General features: G+C 39.9%; 3 protein-coding genes across 3 annotated transcripts; all 3 read right to left on the reverse strand.

Annotated features, from left to right (window-relative positions):
* Positions 1-4,248: 4,248 nt before the first annotated feature.
* On the reverse strand, positions 4,249-4,945 carry LOC108075103 (probable V-type proton ATPase subunit F). Its single transcript, XM_017167385.3, has 3 exons — positions 4,702-4,945; positions 4,570-4,648; positions 4,249-4,499 (listed from the first exon to the last, which is right to left on the reverse strand). The coding sequence occupies exons 1-3, from the start codon at positions 4,816-4,818 to the stop codon at positions 4,273-4,275; spliced, it is 423 nt and encodes a 140-aa protein (XP_017022874.1). The 5' UTR covers positions 4,819-4,945; the 3' UTR covers positions 4,249-4,272.
* A 3,844-nt stretch (positions 4,946-8,789) lies between these two features.
* Positions 8,790-10,189, reverse strand: Grl62a (Gustatory receptor-like 62a). Its single transcript, XM_017167209.1, has 2 exons — positions 9,065-10,189; positions 8,790-9,005 (listed from the first exon to the last, which is right to left on the reverse strand). The coding sequence occupies exons 1-2, from the start codon at positions 10,187-10,189 to the stop codon at positions 8,790-8,792; spliced, it is 1,341 nt and encodes a 446-aa protein (XP_017022698.1).
* A 122-nt stretch (positions 10,190-10,311) lies between these two features.
* Positions 10,312-11,633, reverse strand: Grl62b (Gustatory receptor-like 62b). Its single transcript, XM_017167384.1, has 2 exons — positions 10,647-11,633; positions 10,312-10,593 (listed from the first exon to the last, which is right to left on the reverse strand). The coding sequence occupies exons 1-2, from the start codon at positions 11,631-11,633 to the stop codon at positions 10,312-10,314; spliced, it is 1,269 nt and encodes a 422-aa protein (XP_017022873.1).
* Positions 11,634-19,751: the final 8,118 nt, after the last annotated feature.

The following is a 19,751-nucleotide window of genomic DNA, read 5'->3' on the forward strand; positions in this document are numbered from 1 at the left end:
TGCAGGCATCCTGCTGCTAACTCCGGTATCCGGAAAATTGAATTAAAGCTGGCAAAAACTTATTGCGTTAACAACGCTAATTGGCGGCCATTATACCAAGCCGCCTTGGGGCACCTTTCTCTGGCCACTAAATATGTGCTCACTTGTCTAGACATGATTTAGCCAACGGCAGCCGCATATTTCGGACCTGGCCAAATAAATCTGCGTTGGGTTTCAGTCTCGTAAAGTCGGAGTTGGGTTGGGTTTGGGCTTGGGTTTGGGGTGCTTGTGCTTGGGTTAACCAAATAAATGTTCTTCGGGGTCATTGTTCCAATGTGTGTGTGCGTGAGTATGTCTCCCTTCACCCGCCCTTGGCTCCAGCTCTATCTCCGGGCAAACACATGTAAACACAAACGAAAAGACAAAACTTAAACACGTCGAAATCAGCTTAACAAGTCGCTTTCTGTTTGACTTGTGCCTGTTCCTGGATGTGTGCATGGGTGTGTCCTCGTCCTGGTTCTCGCAAAATTAATGCCTCGGCTTAAACAGATTGAATGCGGCCACGGGAGTCAATTGGGATTTAGTCAGAGACAAATGTGATTTTATCCAAAATATGTATAAAAGTGTATGGGTAGTTCATTCGCAGTATTCGAGCACGAGGTGAACGATATCTGTTGGGTGAGAGTACTTTTAGATACACTGGGGGCTTGAGCTATGTAGAACTTTAAGCAACATGTTAATGATCTTTTTTTAAGTAAATATTTAAATCAAATCAATTATCAAATAATAAGTTTTCTAATGGAAAATGTATACTTAAAGTCACATTTAAATTCTAAAAGTCCTTCAATAATCCAAGGATCTTCTGCTTCACTCGTTCTTCAAACATTTCACTACTCAACAAGTGTCCGCCAGCTGTCCTAATGGCATTGATCCTGCACCTGCTGCCATTGGCATTTAAGGTGTTAATGCCATGCGTCAATTTGCCAGCTGCAGAACTCATTAGGGGAGCAGCGGTGCGTTCAATAGACGGCCAATGTGGGTCATCTGCTGCTTAGTGCATTCACCGCACTGCCCTAATCACACCCTGAGCTGCAGATACGGATACACCCACGACGCACAAGTACGAGCACACGCGCATTTTCGCACACACACCCGCCCAGTCGGACATTTGCATGCAGTGAAAAGTTTCTTCTGGCGAAAAGTTTTATAGCCCAGCTGTTAACACTTTGATTGCCTGGCAAGTTTTAAAACTGTCGACAGACCAACCGACCGACCGACCCCGAAAACTTGAACCCGCCCGCCTCAATAATACATATGCAAATGCTCTGTGGGAGTGCACATGGCAAATGCTAGCCGAAAGTTTACTCAACTGTAACGCCAATTTATTTTGGAAATCTATACGCTAGAGAGGGCAGAGCACAGGCATGGAGGATGGAGGATATATGCAATAAATTCTAGTTTCTAAGCAGAAATAGTTGAATAATGATTGATATATTATTATATTGTGACATTTATTTTGTAGTTAATGAGGCATATATTTTTGCCTCTGACAAACCAGTCCGGGATATTTATATGTATGAGTAAATAATATTGTATGTATGCTGTACTAACACCCGCAGAATAGGACTAGTTATTAGGGGAACTTTTCTAAAAATGTTATACCTATCTATAGTCTTAGGCCAAACAAGAAAGATTAGCTACTAAAAAAAGAGATCTTTTATTTTCTTAAATTTCTATCTCCTCTTTAAATAAAAACTTTAAGAAATTTCATGAAAATCAACCATTTTTCGCAGCTCGAAAAAGAGCAAAGCCCTTGAGTTTTCCACTTCGATTGAGAGCATCCAACACCTTGATCCGCTTCGCCGCTTAGATAAACACTTGGTAAGTGCATTTAACAATCGACTGCCCTCAATTACACTCCATGGTTCGAAGAGGGGTTTCCTTCGTTCGGTTGTAAAGCTTTAAAGTAGCATTCGATATGCGTTGCATTTCATGGATAAACAGAGCTGGATGCTAGCTGCTGGCTACTGGCTGCTTTGAAAAGTACCAGTAAGTACTTGTGTAAGCATAAGCACGAGACAGGGTTTTGCCAGGTAGTTCTGCTCTGCCATAAATAAATAAGATTAAGCGGGCCACTCGAGTCCAGTGTCTGTGCGAAATGAGTGGAGAGAGTTGGACATTAGAAGGACTCCCTTAATCCGCTAACCCGATGCCGACACCAACGCCCCCGCCTCTGCCGCAAGCAAGCAACAAAACAACAACGTGCCCGGACTTGAGAAACATGAAATAAACATTTTGCCACAATGCGAAGGACACCAAAAACATTTCCGCATGTTGCACAAGTGCAGTGACACTACACGGTGAAATTTTTCGGTTACTTTAGGAGATAACTGATAATTATTCTTAGAGGATTCTTTCAGACAATTTTTAAGGATTGCTAATTATTAGATCTCTCTTGGATACCTTTTCCCAAAAAAGTTTTCAACTTGGAGTAGTCTTTACTTTATAGGCATCACCAGCCGAGTAGATCTAGCTAGGTCTTTTTATATTGACATGGAAAAGCTACCTCAAAATGTATTTCTTAGCTTTATCTCTGCAAGATTTCTTATTCTTTCATTTTAATACTCAAAAAATATCAGGTGTATGATTTTTCTTTGAGTGTAACTCAGCAAAACGAGAAACAGAAGCTGACTGCATTCGAAATCAGCGCTGCATGTGCAAAGTCAGACTTTGTGCAGCGTCTTAAGCAGGTCCTTCCTTCTTCTGCGACTCGTGCTTCTCCGACAGCTTCTCCGGCTGCTCCTCTGGCTGCTTCTTCGACTTCTCCTCCTGCCAGTTGTACTCATAATTCAGGAAGTGTGCAGCGCTTTTTGTCAGGCGTACTTGCTTGCATTTCATAACAAGCTCCACTGCGCGCTCCAGCAGGAGACAGGGCTTAATAAATGTCATAAAAAGTGCCCAAGCGCAGAAAGTTTTTTAAAAATCAAGAGCCAAAAACTCTCAAAGTTAACAATTTAATTTGAAAATTACATTTAATAAAGGAAAGATTGAGCAGAGATAGAGACAGATACGAGTGCAGCGAGGCATTGTCCGCTTTTAATGAGCCTGCAAATAGCCAGATGGCAAAAGAGCGATTCAAATTTGCACATAACATTAATGCAGCTGCAGCGGCGGCAGGCAAACATTTTGATAATTAATATATTAAAATCAGTTGGCCGGTGGTCTGCGGCCTGATGTCTGCTCTTATTGTTGTTTAATTAATCAGCCATTGAGCATACACACACACAGACACAAACACGGAGCGTAAACACGTTCACAATAATTTGTCATTGATTAATTAAAAAATCTCAGTTTCTACCCCCTAAAAGCTGATGCTAAATATTGCTGAATATTCATGAAAAAACTCAATGGGAATATCGAATGCAATTTTCTGTTTAACAAAATGATTATTCATGGATTAAAACTATTGTTGCGGTTGAAGATATATTCACCCACAGAGCTATCAAATGGTTTAAAGGCAAGCCAAAATATGCAAAAGCCGATCAAGGGTATTGGCTTTGTTATTTGCATATGTCAGATGTTGCTTTAGTAATGGGATTTTTGATTAAAAATGATTATATGCCTGTGGTTATGTGCAAGGTTTTAAATATCAAACATTAAACAAGCCTTATCGAAATGTCAAGCTTTCGTTGTTTGTTTCTCTTTAAATTATATGCTTAACAACTGATCTACGTTAAATTGGCAAACTATTAAGCTTAATCACAGATAAAGTCTGTGTTGGTGTATTTAAAATATAATTGACCTACACTCGTGCATTTTCCACTTTAATGAGATTTAAATCATGTCTGTGCATTAACGATTTTGTTGCCTGCTTTCATGGGCACGTTCCAGCCATTTTCATTGTATTTTTTTCTGTATTGTAATAGGGTCTCTCCCTGTCGCCTGCCATTAAACAATTAGCAGGGAATGATGCCCCGAAAAACAGTTGCAATTAGCGGCACGCAAATTGCACTTAATTATATAATAAATTCAATTGACAGCTGCGCTTTTTGTCGCTTCGATTTTATGCATAATTTCTGCATTATTTATGAGTTTAGCCTTATCTATATTTATGCACTTGTTTGCAATTATAATGATACTATTAACGGTATATATTTAATACCTTTGACATTACATCCTTCGTTAACTTTTAATGCTTTGCATGCTTTTTAGTTACCCAACTAATTTTAAAGAAAGTGTAATCTGCAAAGGTTATTATAAAAAACGTAATTCTTGGTGATTCCAGTCTAGATTTTAATATGACTCCCGCGCGCGTATTCGCCTCTTACGTTCTTTGCTATCCAGATAGGCCATTAGAGAGTCTTTGTTGGGCACCGTCATTACCACGGGCAGCAACTGGGTACAGTTGGCCATCACCGAGCGCAGTCGCTTGGCGGCATCATAGTCGAGAATGATGAGGCCCATGTTGGACTTGTGATAGACGGCATTGAAGAACCTCTCCAGCTCCTCTTGCGGTGTTTCTAATTTGTTTGAAATAACGAACCAATTATATAGGGCTCCTGGTTCTTGTTTTTCTTAAGCCAAACTCACCACTATCCACATTCATGTAGTTGCGGAATTTATCGCTATGGTAGCCAATGCCGGCCAATAGAAATCCTAGGGTCACCTCCTATTAGTAAAGGATTTAGAAACAAATTAGTGGTATTGGTAAATTCTACCCACGGCCTCAGCTATAACCGCGATACGCAGAAAACTAGGATCTTCAACCACAACCGGAGCTCGCAGGCTGTCCAAGCTCTCGGTGTCCAATTCACGCATTTCTTCCTGATTTTCAGCCATGTTGTAGACCGTATTCCCGGATAATAAAATAGAATAGAATTTGGAATCTGGGAATTGTAAACGGAAACAAAGTTCCCCCTTACTCTCTCCCTCTGTCTAATGTTGGGGGACAGGAATAGAAATGGTACAGGGACTAACTATTAAATTGAAGCTTTTTTATGTCATAAATAAAATGTTATATATATTTTTTTAATTTTTAAAATTACTTTCTTTTTAATAAACTAAATATAACTGCACTTCTGTGTGTATATCATCCAGTTTGTCGCCGACTAATTGGCTTTTGTGGTTTTATCCGATTGTCTAAATGACGTTAATTGCGATTAAATCTCGACATCTCCATCTCCCCCTTGGGCAATTTACCCCAAGTTGTAATTGAAGATTGCTGCTTACAGATCCTATTTCCCATCCCCTTCTTTTCTTGGCAATCTTTAATTTGCCTCGGGCTGAGCAAGGCACAAAAATGGGGGGAAAGGCAAAATGGCAAACGGAAAATTCAATCAAAAGTGTATACAGCACGGAATTTCATCAGGCATTCCTCGCTCTCTATATCAAAGCAAAAAATAAAAATACAAAAAGGAAGAAACAAATAATACAAATAGATTTTCAATATCTGTATAAATTTATCAGAAAACAAAATCCAGATCTCAGGCAAAGTTTTACCTTCCTGATAAAAAGTTTTCTTTTTTTTTTTTTTTTTTGGAAAAAACTTTATTTGTTATGCACAGATTTCATTTGGATTTGTTTAAAACCGAAACATATTTTCTTGCCAGCCGAGAGAGTGATGCAAATATATGTATATAGTATTCGTATGGAGAATAAGTGGGAGCGGGCGGGACATGCAAATTGGGGTACTGGAAAAGGCTCTGAACAATGGCAAACAGCAGGTAAAACCCGCCGCGCTGCCAGACTGTAGACCAACAAACATTTACATAGATACTTCACTTCGTTTGCATATTTTTTAGCCCCAGCTGATTACGGGGTAGTATGGGGAATATTGAGTAAATTGAAGGGATTACTGCAAAAGGAGATTAGGTAAATTGAAGCTTAAACTTTAAACAAAAAAAAAATAAAAAATTGGGGATGGTGGGTTTTAATAATAATGAATAATTTAATACCGACTTAGGAGTGATTTTAAGGCCGTCAAATTTTTTAATAATTTAACTACTTTCTGTAACACAAAAAGGCTTTTGCAAAAATTAAATTATTTAAAATTTTATTGTTTCAGAATTTTAAAACTTATTTTTTTCTGGTATACCTAAAGTTCCCTTACCTCTTAATAAAAACAGGAAATCATTAATTCGATCAGAAAACCACCTAATGCCCACCTAGAGTCGACAATGTGCCCATTGGAATTTACATGCAAATTTGTTTTGTGCAATTTCCAATGATTTCCCATTCGCTGATAGCTGATGCCTGCTGATACCATTCCGGGGTGTTATGGGATAAGCCCCAAGAGCTGCAGGCTCTTAAATCCAGTGGTCAACTAACTGTCAGCGCACATTACGCATACGCCCCATGTGCCGTGGCAGCAAGATAAATGACGTCAGCGACTGCGTCTTCTATAGAGGTCAGGGCATATTTTGCGCTGTATTTAACAGCTAACCAAGCCGTATTAATTAACTTTTATGATGGGCTCTCGCCAAAGTGGGCCAAAAGAAAGTGGGTTAGAGTGCGTATACGTAATATTTCATTAGGCGGCCATGGCAACCCCAAAACTCATCTCTCGGCACGCAGCCCTTCGTTTCGGATGCTATCTGGGCTCTGCCCTCCTTTGGGGGGCTTCACAAGATTTATTGCCTGCTTGAGAGATAAAGTCATTATGATGGCATTATGAAAAGGGAAAGACAGCAGGCAGGCAGGCAAGCAAGAAGGCAGTCCGCCGTGCGGCATTTAGGAGATATGAATCTTTGATGCATGTAATTGCCCCGGAACACTACCCATATGCGGCGCAGCTTTATCATTGATTTTCCTCCGAGTTCCCATTTATGGTAATTTTTTCCCCCCCTTCAACAACTTGGGCTGGTGTAATTTTATCGCTTGTCTTGCACTAATTAAAATTTCATTAGCCACACTTCGTCAGGCCATATCCATCCATCCATCCATCTATCCAACCATTCATCCCAGGGCGACCCTTTGACTTTTGTGATCCCCCAACGATAAGCATTAATTATGCATGCCAGAAGTCAAGGCGGCTGAATCGCTCAACTGACAGCTGTCACCGCAGACAATCAACCGCGTCCCGTGTCCCGCCCACAAGGCGCACATAATCAATAATTTCCACGGATGCCACACACACTCACACGTGTGAGGAGCACTCATTACACATACATGTATCGCCGAAGGAAGCGGCACCAAACTGCAGCCAAACATTTGACCTGAAACGCCTTTCGTGGGCTGTGTGTGTCCTCGTGTTTTGCCATTTCGCCAACTGAAGTTTTCCGCCTTTCTGGCATTGTCCATTTTGGCAGACTTTCAAAACTGCCAGCATCGAGTAAGTTGCAAAGAAATCATGCCCAACAAACAGACTCGCAGACACAGAGAGACATGGCGCCTACACACAGCGCGACAAAGAAAAAAAAAATGCCGACAAAATGGCGGCGCCGTATCGAAAAGGCAGCGGGTCAGCAGCAGCGCAGACCCACAAAGCCATTTCAAGGTGCACTCTTAAAGTGCCCAAATAGTAGCGCGGACTAAGTGCTTTTGGTGATCAACAATTTGGCTTTATTTTCGGGAATTTTAATGTTAAATTGGGATTGAAAAAATATTATAAATGGGTTACAATAATCGCAGAATATAAAAAAGGTGCGCTAAGGTTTTAACCACATGTCGCTGAAAAAGGTTTTCGATTTTCGTTTGTTACAAGCTGGGACAAACTTTTAAGAAGCACATCTAAGTACAATATGTTTGAATTAAGGATTAAAAACACACATGCACAACTTTAAAGTTAGTTTTGGCAGTTTGGCTTCAATTTGAAATCTATTTTATATTTCCTTCTCCTCATTTCTACTAAGAAATATAAGATAAAACCTTTCTTATAAATCTTTTTTCCTTAAATTTTTGACCGAATTTACATCAAAGTGTATCGAAAGATCTGTGCCTTTTCGCTCGACTCACTTCCTGTTTTTGGCTTTTGCAATTCTTGCCTTCTCTTGGGGCGCTGATTGAATTTCACCGACTGGCTGCCAGCGGCTGCATCGATGCCGCATATGTTGCCAGTTGCTCGCATCGCATCGTGTGGCAAGAAGTTTATTGAAATCGATCGAACCGACTCCAGCTTGGAGCCTCGAAATGAAATAAAGAGAAGGACTCGGCGCCGTGCAGTTGCCATTTGCATATCAAGTGGAGAGCGAGTAACGGAGTGCCAGCGAATTTACCCAGATTTATGTTAATTTATTGAATTTAATTTGATTTTCTCTCACTGTAACGATATATGTTTTCGGTTGTCCGGGAGTGAATCTCGACGGCGAATAAATTCAATCAAGTTTGGCGCATAAATTACACACACCTTTTTGGGCGCCACGTGAAAAAGGTGCGTATCTTAAAGATGCAAGAGGGCAAAGCCAGCCATTGGAATAACAACAATAAGGGGCCTGGCCTGGTCTGGCCCATTTGTTGCCTTCATTTTATGTTTATAATGGCAAAAGTTTTTGAGGGTTACCTTTTTATGTCTGTGATATTTGAAGAGGCCAAAGCCGAACTCCGAGGTCAGGTCATTAAAATACCAGAAGGTTACCCTTAACCTGGCCAGGTCCTTTCCCTCCCTGCTTTGTATTCATTAAGTAATTGAGGGAAAGGTGTGCGTCGGGTTGGTCAGGAGGGTATGGACACAAAGCATCTGCGGTTCTCTGGTGGCATAAATTATTTATATACTAATTTAATTATTATTTAATTTGTCATGAATTTTATTCTCCACTGCCGCTACTTGATGATGATGTTGATGATACTGATGAGTCGAGCGTGCGTTAACTTTATTAGCCTTCCTGCTGGAGGTATTCCTGCAATTTCCGAAGTTCCATTTGCTGCGCAAAGTAGACAATGCCAGATGAAATCACCACATTGAAAAAGAGCCTAAAGTGTCCTGCGATAAAATCCAAATTGAGATAGGTCGGGTTCTTTTTCCTAAACCTGTCGGTTAGAAAGCAAATAGAAACCGGTTGATGGTCGCAAATTGAGACTCCTGAAAGGAACTTTAAGGGAAAACATGTCTTTATTTATACGAACTTTAAAAATATTTGTATAGACTTACCATTATGTCCAATATATCCATTCTCTTAAATGTGTGTCCCTTCCAGGATTTCTCAGCTAGAAAAGCCTTTACTTCTGAGTTATTTTCATCTGTTTTAAAATTCCAGCTTTCTTGCATTAATCTTAAATATTCATTCTGCTGCATGTAAGCTGAAGCCAGGAGCAACATCACCAAAGCCAAGTGCCAGGATAATATAAGCAAAGATTTAATCAGCTGATCCCTGGGATTTGTCAAATTGTCTATATCTTGACCAGCCCAAATGGCTTCGTCTTCCAAGTCATACTGCGTCTTGTGTGTAACTTGATTGGAATCAAAGACACAGTACTGCAAGAAATGATTGAATCTGAAGGCCAACATATACAAGAAGCATATATAACACATTCGAAAATAATAGCCAGCCAAAATATTCAACTTTTTGTGAGAAGGAATAAGAATATTCAGCTGAAACTGATACAACTGTAGGTTTCTGTGCAAACGCAGTTCAATCAGCGATTGCAGCCAGCTGGCATTCATGAGGTGATACAGGATATGCAGCGATATAGTCAGGACAATTATAAGTCGTGGCAAACCCATTATCAAATTTAATAATTGAAGGAGCCCATCCAAGGTGATGATATTCTGTTCATCAACCAGTTTTGGCAAATCATAATAGAGACTTTTTGCACCAAAAACTCCAAGTAAAAGCAGCAGAAAAATGCTGTAAACCAAAACCAGCCAAGAACACTCCAAGTTCAGATGTTTTCCCAGCAAGGACTTTATTTGTTTGTATGTCAATTGGGCTTCATTTACCAAATTCCACAGCTGATTCTTTTTAGCCCAAGACCAGACTAGGCTGAGAAATATAAATATACTGAAGAATCGTTCGCTTCTCAATTCACTGTTCGCAGGTCTGCTTTCTATATTCAGGTCATTAACTAGCTTATTTTCTTTTTCCACTGCATTGCTGAGCAAATTATAAAGAAAGAGTATCAATACTATAAAGATGGCCGTGACAAATCGGCAGCAGTTGGCTTTATGCTGATATAATTTTTGTGATTTATTGAAGCTCAGCTGCAAAAGTCCTAAAACGCTGAAGGCAAAGCGAAATACTTTAACTATTTTAACGATGAAGTGAAAGCGTGCCATTTCGAAATACAACTAAAAGTCCTCGTGAAACGCGGCTCTTACTATATCGAGTGCCCGCCGCAACCGTTAAGTAATTGATAATTAAGTTAATGTAGCACATTTCGCCTGTTTATTATTATTATTCATTCGAATTCATCGTAGAAATAAAAGCGATACAGTTGACTAATTGTTTGGGTCACATTTCCATTGAAATTGTCCTGGGAATCATAGTCGTAGTCATCGATAGTTAAGTTTTTGTGGAAAAGTAAACGAAGACTGAGCAGTAGGAGAAGTTCACGTATGTGAGTTTGCAAACAGATCCTTAGCATAGTCAACGTAAGACGAAACTCCATGTTTTTTAAGCCGAAAGTGGCAAAAACTAGAGGGGTTTTTATTAATTGCAGCGCAGGAAAATTGTTAGAGAACTGTTGAAGCAGAATTTCAATTAGAAATTTGTATAATAAATCAATTAACTTACCATCAATGACACCACATCCTTTTTATATTTGTCCTTTTTACGTCTGCGCATGAAGGTCACACCAAAGGCCTGTGGCAGAGTTCGATGTTGCAATAAACGCCATGATTTCAGAACAAAATAATTTGGATCATCGGCTAATCTCAGATAACTCCCTTGAAATTTCCGATGCTGATTCTGCAGATTGTAAGCAATTACCAAAAATAATGCCACAAGAAGTAAATGCAATGTTATGTGAATCATTTGAACATTCAAATGTTGTCCTGAGCTTTTGAGTATCATGAGCACTTGAATGCCTGGCTTGATCATAAAGCTCAGCACATGAAGGGCAAAGTATCGTGAAACATTGCGATGAACTCTCCAGAGGATTGTCTGTTGCTTAAGCACACCCTGTAATATATACAGTCTATCGCTTCTCATGTCCTGCCTGAGGAACTCGTTCAAGGCCCGATAGATGCAGCCCAGCCATATGAGATAATTGCCAAAGAAAAGCAGTTCCAAGTGATAGATAAATCCCACGCCCGATATGAAAACAGCCTGATAAACCGAATAAATTCGGATTTGCCAGATAATCAGCAGGATAAACATCACTATCAGCATCAAGGTATAAACACACTCCTTGTGAATCTTTACACACAGTCGACTGCCAAGTATGATTTGCATTGATTTTTGGATACCGGCGCACTCATTCAGGAGATTCGTCAGATGTTTCCTTAGAATCAAAAAGTACACATACAGCGGCACATAGAGCATCATCACAAACTGATCAAAAATCCAGCGTTGACTGAAGCATAGATAAAGCCAACTGGCCAATAAATTAACCACCGCCATTATGTGGACATATAGTTGTTCGTCACAAATGAAACGTCGCAATTGCTCTGCATAGCCAACATTATAGAAACCCAAATATAGACCGATCCGTCCAGTCTGATACCACACACAAATTAAGTGGCACAGGCAAAAGCCTCTGGCCGTGGCGTGTTTCTCCATTTTTGGCAATGAACTAAGAGAGAACTATCAATGAGTTTATATCTGTAAGAGAATATAATTTCATGGTTAACTTAATACCACTAACTCGATATAATTACGCGATAACATTGAATTGAATGACTATGGATAATAGCATGAATGATTATTTATAACTGCTGCAAAGGTTAAAGCTTTTTGACTTAATTAAAGGAAAATAAGTAAATAGTAAAAACCGAAAATCGCTTTTTATACAACAGTTGAGAAATTTCTGTTAAACCTTTTCACAATTTCAAGTGAAAAACTGTCTTTATTACAACTTATTGTTTCGCATCAAAGGCTTAATTTATTTAAAACAATTTTTTACATCCATAAATATGAAGAGTATTCCACCATCAATTATTATTCCATTGTTAACGGACCCCTCAAAGCACAAATGCCACCGTGTATGGGCCACATTACTTGGAAAAAAATAGCGACAATCATATTTTATGCTCTGTTTATTTGTGGAGTTGCACTCCGGACCGCTTTAACAGTTGACACTCGGATGGGGATGTGGATGTGGATGAGGATGAGGATGAGGATGTGGATATGGATATGGCTATGAAATGGGTAGAGCACTTAAAATGGCATAAAGCCATAAGAGGTCACCACTCTCCCCGGGTCTCTGTCTGGCCACCGCTATCTCACCGGAGCTCATTCTCTCCCGGTTGGTGGCCATCATCTTGGTCGAAGTTTTTTCCCCACCGACTTTTTCATCGTCACGGCAAATGGTTTTACACGCATGTAACTTCCCCTGCCTGCATATATGTATGAGTGCAGTAGCGCCATGCCCATTTCACATTGCCCCGGTGCAGGGCATGTGCGGTTGCATATAACAATGGCAAAAAGTGCATGTTTTTATTACAAATTGCAATTGTGAAAAATTTTATACATGGCCGCATCGTTGTCCTCGTCGACGCCGCATCGTGTTACATTCCCGGGACCTTCATCCTGTAACCTGCATGGTACGACAAAAAAAAGGAGTGGCCAAACAGTGGCAGGACACTAGGGGTACAGTGAGAACAAAATTTAGGAAAACGTGATAATATTCGTGATAGTTATTGAACATAAAATTAAGTGAAAACTATAAGTATTATAGGGGTGTCAATATAATATCATATAATAAAATAGAGTATTTAAAAAAAAAGTAATAAAATAATATAACATATCAAAATACGATATTTTCAAGATGATTGAACCTTTTCTATCGAATCTGCCAATTTCTGATTTAAAATTTCAAATATTAGATTTTTCAAACAAAATATTTACCTAAATATATGTTTTTTACTCCATTCTGAATACTATCTCCATATTTCTTCAAGTGTCATAAAGGGTTCGGGGAGGACCTAGGTGCTGGAAGCTGTTCCTGTGATAGTGTCGCCAAAAATAAACTGCCACATAAAATTCCTACCGCATATCCTGTCTGTGTCCTTGCCACTTGCCACACGGGCTCCACTTTTTTGCCTGCTGCGTGCGGCATGCATAAAGCAAATGAATTTATTTTTCGACTGCCATTTTTTCAATTTAAATGCTTTTTGCCTTTGGCTAGTTTGAGAGCCATTTCTTACTTTTTTCATTATATTTTCCTTTTTGTTTTAACTTTTTATTGGAATTTTTCTTTTTGATACGCTTTATCCAAATATTTTTTTCGTCGATTTCGGTGAGCTATAAATTTTTGCATATTTTCATTAGTTGTCAGCGCTGCTTTTGATGATTTATGCATGTTTTTGATGCTCTTTCCTTCTCTCATTCTCTCGTTTTGTCGCTCTGTCGCCTTCCTCGTTCCACATGCCCTTTATGCATTTTACAAAAAGAGGCCAGCGATAAAAAAAATAAAATAAAACAAACAAACTTATTAAAAATTTAGTTTAGTAAGGCAAAGTTTTTAAGCTAATGAAAATTTCTGCTGCAGTTGTCTGGAATGTTGAAAGTGGACAGCTGCGCCAATGAAATATCCGTAGAATGGAGAAGCGTATAGATGGGGTGTCCAAGAGAAAAGGAGGCTAAACATTATGTACCAACTTTAGTTGTAATAAAAAATGTGCTAAATTTTACCCAATTAAGTTTTGGACTGGCTTAGGAAATTAGGTTAGCAGCAAAGTTTTTTTATTCCCATCAATATTGGGGAATATTATTAGGAAAAAATTAAATTTAAATCTTTAAATTTTTTAAGGTAAATAATTTCAGTATATTTTATATTTATATATATTTTTGTGTCTTATGAAGGCAGACATCGTAAATTTGTACATAATGAAGAGGTCATCAGATAACTGGCGTCTACTCTTAGGTGTGATGCGACTCCGACAGCAGCTGCTAACGCTCTGATTGTGATGTTTTCCAAACGCCCACATTTCTGAAGGAGAGACCTCCGCCGACTGACGTCTCTAATGATTGTTTGACAAACATGCCCGGCTAACCGTCTGCCCCTTTTCCTCTTTTTCTTCTTTTCTGCTAACTCAACGGCCTGCTCGAAGGTCTTTATTGAATTCCAACGTGGCGCCCGGACTGGGCCTTCATCCTTGGTCCTTGGATATCCGTGCTTGGGCCGACATGTACAGGATTTTAAAAATGCCACATAAAAGCGTTGAACGCTACGACACGAATTCAAAATTGAAATGACAAAGTAAACGGCGAGCAGTAAAGGCGGAGTAGAAAAGTAGGTGCACTAAAAGAAAGATGTTAATTTAATTGGTTTAAAGTTTCTTTCTTACAAAAAGCTCCAACAGTTCAGTGAAGCTATTCACTCATCTTATATTCTTCAGAATAATCACTTGAGAATTATAAGAATATGCAAATATTTCCTAGAAACCATTTCTCAAGATAAAAAAGTAACTTGAATATTTGTTACATTTTGATAACTAATTTTTTTGTAAATACTAGAACATTTCTTAAAGTGTATTATGCCAGGAACGTAGAACGAAGGAGCCGCTTGAGTTTGACAGTTTTGGGTTATGCTGCGATGAACATGGCCGATATGCGCTGCTATGCAAATCTCCCTCGCAAGTGGCAAGTCGAAAGTCAAAAGTGTGGAGAGAGTAAGCAGCGATTGAGACTTGAACAAATTAATCGCCAATCGCCATTCGGTGCCGAGCCGAAAGCCAGGTTTGACCGAGTTTACACACTCCGTCGTTTTATTTTCCGCATTTTTTTTTCTCTGGGCTCGTGTCGCTTCTGCAAAGGTGGGCTTGGGCTGCGGTGAATTCCCAGTTTGCAAATAAATTAGTTTGCTACGTGAGCGACGCAAATCTGAAGTGGGTTTGACAGCGGTTCTCCGCTTCTCGTTTCGTTTCGGGTAAAATTTTTAAATATTTAAGCGTGTGCAACTTATCGATTGGGGACTGACTACAGAGTCCGCTAATTGAAGTGGTTTCAGTGTGTGGCGATGCCATCAATTATCCGCAGCTCAGAATGCTTTTTCATGCTAAAAGCATTTGTCCAGGGTACCCAAGCAAAGGGCAGGTTTACACTGTCCCACAAAAAAACGTTATTATGTCGAATATATGGTAAACAATTGGGAAATAATACCAATCTCAATAGAGATTGTAGTTAAGAATATAATATACAATGTGTTTATATATTTTGTGTTTTTATAATGGATTAGTTATACAGGAAAAATGTTTTGCCCATGTATGCTTTACCTGCAATGTACAACAGAAAGACCTTATAGGTTTCTCTCAGTTGCGAACTAAATTACATAACCAATATTCTTAATTTTGATCACTGTGTAATGCCATCCTCACATTAGAGCTAAGCACTCACCAAATTGTTATTGCCTCCACTCGCATTTTGCTCTTCTGGATTTCGTCCTGGTGTTCTGGTGTCCTGCTGCTGCCTGACTGCCGTCGATGTCGTTAGTTCAATTAGTTGGAAACATGCCGCTGTCAGCGCCGCTGCACAAGCTGCACAATCTACTCTGCGTGTGCCACATTGTCAGATACTTCGATTACCAGAAGATGTTCTGCCACTTGCTGTGCCTTTACAACCTGCGATTCAATGAGGCCACCCAGAAATTCACATTCGGTCACCAGGTTTTCATTTACTGTATGCATTTCTTGACTATTTTGAGTATACTGTGTTACTGCCCTGTTGTTCGCCATTACTTTGTTGATCGCGGTAGTTACTTTATCTACTTTCTGGCCTTCATGTACTATGTAATGTTGAAAAGATCTATGCTCGAGACACTAAATGAAATGGCAAGACTACACTCGGAACTGCAGTCCACGATGGGTATTCTTTTTTGTGTGTCCGTAAAGCGGGCCTTTTGTTGCTCCATTCTGATAGCCATCGAAGTAGTAGCAGTTTTCAACTGGCAACTAACGGCGATTGACAATTTCGAAATGGGAATGTTCACAGCTCCTTGCCTGATTTGCTGGCATTTTCAGCTCTTGCTTCAAGTGAATAGCTACATTTGGCTGCAGTCGATGTATGTGGTCATAAATCAGGTCTTAACTGCTCATCTCAGGTACAAGCAGCGCTGGAAAATGCTTAGAAATGTCCTAAAGATTCACTGCCAGCTGAGAGAAATTCAGCGAGATATATCCCATTATTTCAGTGTGTACATTGCCACGGTGATATTTCTCATATCGTCCTGCTTCTACAGAAGCGTCATCGACGAGGCGGGTTTTGACTGGGAAATGAGTCGTTTGGTTCTGATGAAAGTGGAGCTGTGGCAGGTTAGATACTTGGCAAACATGTTTTTCCTTTTCGGCACCCTGCTGACGGTTGTGTGGGATTATAAAACGGAGAGGGACAAATTCCTTGTTGGTCTGTGGAGGTCTAAAGGCATCAGTCAAAGAGCATTGAAAAGCAGAAAATCAACTCGGTGTTTAAGTCGCTACCATCAGACTATGGATATTGTGGATATGATGGTGAGCATTATTAACCTGTTTTTAATTAAATTAATACATAATTTATTTGCTTTCTAAGCTCTTAACTGGCAATCTACCCTGTGATATGATCCGCTCGGATGTGATTATCATGGAAATAAGAATCAAACAGGACTCAATTTTCAACTTGGAGATCACATCCATCATCAACTACTTTTGCCTGCTGATGCTCACCATGTGCCTTGTACCCCTAGTGGCCTTCTTCAATGGTTTCGAATACTCCTCACAGCAAGAGCTCTTGGTGAACATTACAAATTGGTTAAAAGATCCGTCTCCGATTGGGACATCTAGCGAGAATTTCACCTTGGACTCTTACGTTTTGAGCCTCTCACTAGGGAAATAAAATCAATGAGCCCAAGCTGGATATTGGCCATACTCTCGAGTGATATAATTATGCAAAGCACGTTTTTTGTGTGGGTTGCAGAATCGAAATAAAAAACCGAGCTGAAAGCAAAACCAATAAATCAAAGGAAAAAGGATGCTAACCCATTCATTACACAGCAAACACTCAAATGGGGCGGGGCCCCACTACCACAGCTACTTAACCCCACTCGTTGTCGCTGTGAATACATACAAAAATGTCAAACTGGAAATCTATTAAATCACTCGAGGGGCTAGAGTTGTTCGAGCCTTAATTAGCCCATAGCTGTGCAACGTGGCGTATGATTAACACGCGGCTAATGAACGTCATAGCTCCACAGGCGAAAAAATTACAATAAAATATGGAAATATGGTATCAAAAGTTATACCTTGATACTGTATGATTTTTAGTATAGTTATGTATAATCAAAGTTAATCGTTGAATTATATCGATAAAAAATAAATTTCAAGTTGTGTTTGTCGATAACTTTTAGGAATCTGAGCAAGTGTAACCAACTGGATGTTTTCTGAATAACATTTTCGATAATACATACATAAACTGATATCGATAAAAGTAATTCATTTTTAATATTTATCGATCAAATTTAAATTTCAAGTTGTTTTTATCGATAATTTTATAAAAGACCCACTTTTAAAGGGTTTTGTGCCGTGCATCTACTACTACTGCTCCTGACATCGTTCAGCTGTGAATGATTGAATTAAAATCCATTCGGAGGACCTGGCAAAATCAATGGAATTATGGCTCGTCCACGCCCACTTCAGTTCAGTGCACAGGCGGAAACTATTTCCGTGATTTCTAATTTTCGAACAGAGAGAACAGAGAGAGAGAGTCGAGAGAGTATCGCGACGCCAGTTGACTGGAAAATCTTTCGATTAACTGCATTCGCCGAAGCGGGCCGTGCAACATTAATGAGGCAAACGCCCACCAACGCCCATTAGCAGCCTCATTGTCGCCCACCCAAAACGTACACACACACTCTCACCCAATTCGGACTTAATTGATATGCATGTGTGTGGGGGAGTAGGGTGTATGTACGAAGGGGTGTGTGCGGAGGTGGATTCGGTAAATGCAATTTCCTTGTTGCTGTTGCTGCTGCTGCTGCTATTGCATTCTCTAATGAGTTCGAAATAATTCCATGTTAGGATCCCGGCCTGCTATCTGTCCATCTATATATACCCCATTAAAGCCCCCGAAAATCATTTGATATGCGTCCCAATAAATTGTGTAGTTGGATACGAAAAAAGCCCCAAAAAATAAAAAGAACTAAAGAAGAGAGCGAGGGATATATGGAGGAGAAAAAGCAGAGCTTACGTATTGCAATTTGTGCAAAATGCAAATTTCCTCACTGATGACAGCCGCAATTTTGTGCTCCATTGTTGTTAGTGGCACTCGGGCTATTGCTGTTTGTTGTCGTTGTCGTTGTATTTGTTGTTGTTGTTCATTGTTGTTGTTTGCCAACGTCCATTGTTAAGGACATGAGTGTGGACTTGTGTATATGCGTCCAAACATGTTCACAGGCCAGGATAACTGAGTAGAAACCAAATAATAACAAATTAACTTGAATGGCAATGTTTTGCCTGAAATGTTTTGGATGTTGCAAGCATCCTTTATCATTAGTTGTGTGGGTAACAAACATAATGGCTTTATGACTCGGTTGTGGTTTTATTAACCATTAATTGGTGAGAAAAATTATCATATGAAAATAGTGATAAATATTACAAAATAAATATATAAATCAAATATCTTAGGTCTTCTATATGTAACCAAGAGATAAAGACAAGTCACACGTAAGCACACATTGAGAGATCTTTAAGAACGGTCTTAACGGTCCTTTCAATGACTTGTCTTTTGGGAACTTTTAGTGAGTCAGTTAGTTAAACATCTTATAATTTATCCAAAGAATTAATTCCTAGTGTCTCGCCCCTAATTGTCCCGCATGTCAGACAGCGTCAGGCACATACCAATAAACACAGTACGAGCAGAGACGAGGAGCAGGGGCAGGACGAAGAGACCGAGGCCTGGGCCAAAAGCCAGAGCGTCGGGATCTGAATTCCTGACTAGAAAATGTCTGGCCATCGCCATCGTTGGCCACCGGACAACACAACAATGGCTGACCAGCGTCAGCATTAGGGTTACTCCCCGGATCCGGCCTCGTCTCCCTGTGATTAACAATGATAGGCATTATTTTTGCAAATAAATTCTGCTTTTCGAGGAAGCGAAGGACGAGGTCAAGGCAAAGGCATGTTCTGTTTGTCCAATCGTTGACATTTTTCCATGCTCAAGTTGCACTTTATTGATTTATGGCAGTCAGCGTCAATCATTGGGCCTCTGTGCCTCATGGCACATGGTTGGTCATAATTGCACATTTGCTAAGAGCAACAAGGACACACTCACATACAGAGCCAGAGAGACTCAGGGGCTCTGGCGGAAGCTTTTAAGCAAACAGGATGTGCTGCTGTGTGCATGTGTGTTTGTGCAACAGCTTTCGGGAACAATACTTACAAGTCCGAGAAGTTGAGGCAAAACAATGCATTTGTTATGCAAAGCCTTTGATGTTGTCCTTGGGCCAAAGTGCCGACTGCAGGAAGGGGGAGAGCGCCTGCAGATGTAGATGACAAAATGATTTTGCAGTAAGCGGGGCCGGCAAAACACTTTGCCTTTTTATCGGAAAATGGTCTTCAACTTTGCAACGAGTCCAGTTTTGAGACTGAGGCTTGAGGCCTTGCCAAATGGGTCAACAGTGAAAACAACTTGGCCTGCCGCAGAAACTTTTTGCTGCCAGTGTCGAGAAGTGAGAGAAGGAGAACAAAATAAGAAAGGCGCACCCAACCA

This window comes from Drosophila kikkawai, chromosome 3L (assembly GCF_030179895.1).
Source record: "Drosophila kikkawai strain 14028-0561.14 chromosome 3L, DkikHiC1v2, whole genome shotgun sequence".
Taxonomy (NCBI): domain Eukaryota; kingdom Metazoa; phylum Arthropoda; class Insecta; order Diptera; family Drosophilidae; genus Drosophila; species Drosophila kikkawai.

Excerpts from the sequence above, each read along its gene's own strand:
- LOC108075103 (XM_017167385.3), bottom strand. The coding sequence starts at position 4,818 with ATGGCTGAAAATCAGGAAGAAATGCGTGAATTGGACACCGAGAGCTTG. Across the intron at positions 4,649-4,701 it reads TCGCGGTTATAGCTGAGGCC|GAGGTGACCCTAGGATTTCT; the intron begins GTGGGTAGAATT and ends CTTTACTAATAG. Across the intron at positions 4,500-4,569 it reads CTACATGAATGTGGATAGTG|AAACACCGCAAGAGGAGCTG; the intron begins GTGAGTTTGGCT and ends CAAACAAATTAG.
- Grl62a (XM_017167209.1), bottom strand. The coding sequence starts at position 10,189 with ATGGCACGCTTTCACTTCATCGTTAAAATAGTTAAAGTATTTCGCTTT. Across the intron at positions 9,006-9,064 it reads TGGATATATTGGACATAATG|TTCCTTTCAGGAGTCTCAAT; the intron begins GTAAGTCTATAC and ends TTTCCCTTAAAG.
- Grl62b (XM_017167384.1), bottom strand. The coding sequence starts at position 11,633 with ATGGAGAAACACGCCACGGCCAGAGGCTTTTGCCTGTGCCACTTAATT. Across the intron at positions 10,594-10,646 it reads AGGATGTGGTGTCATTGATG|TTCTCTAACAATTTTCCTGC; the intron begins GTAAGTTAATTG and ends CTGCTTCAACAG.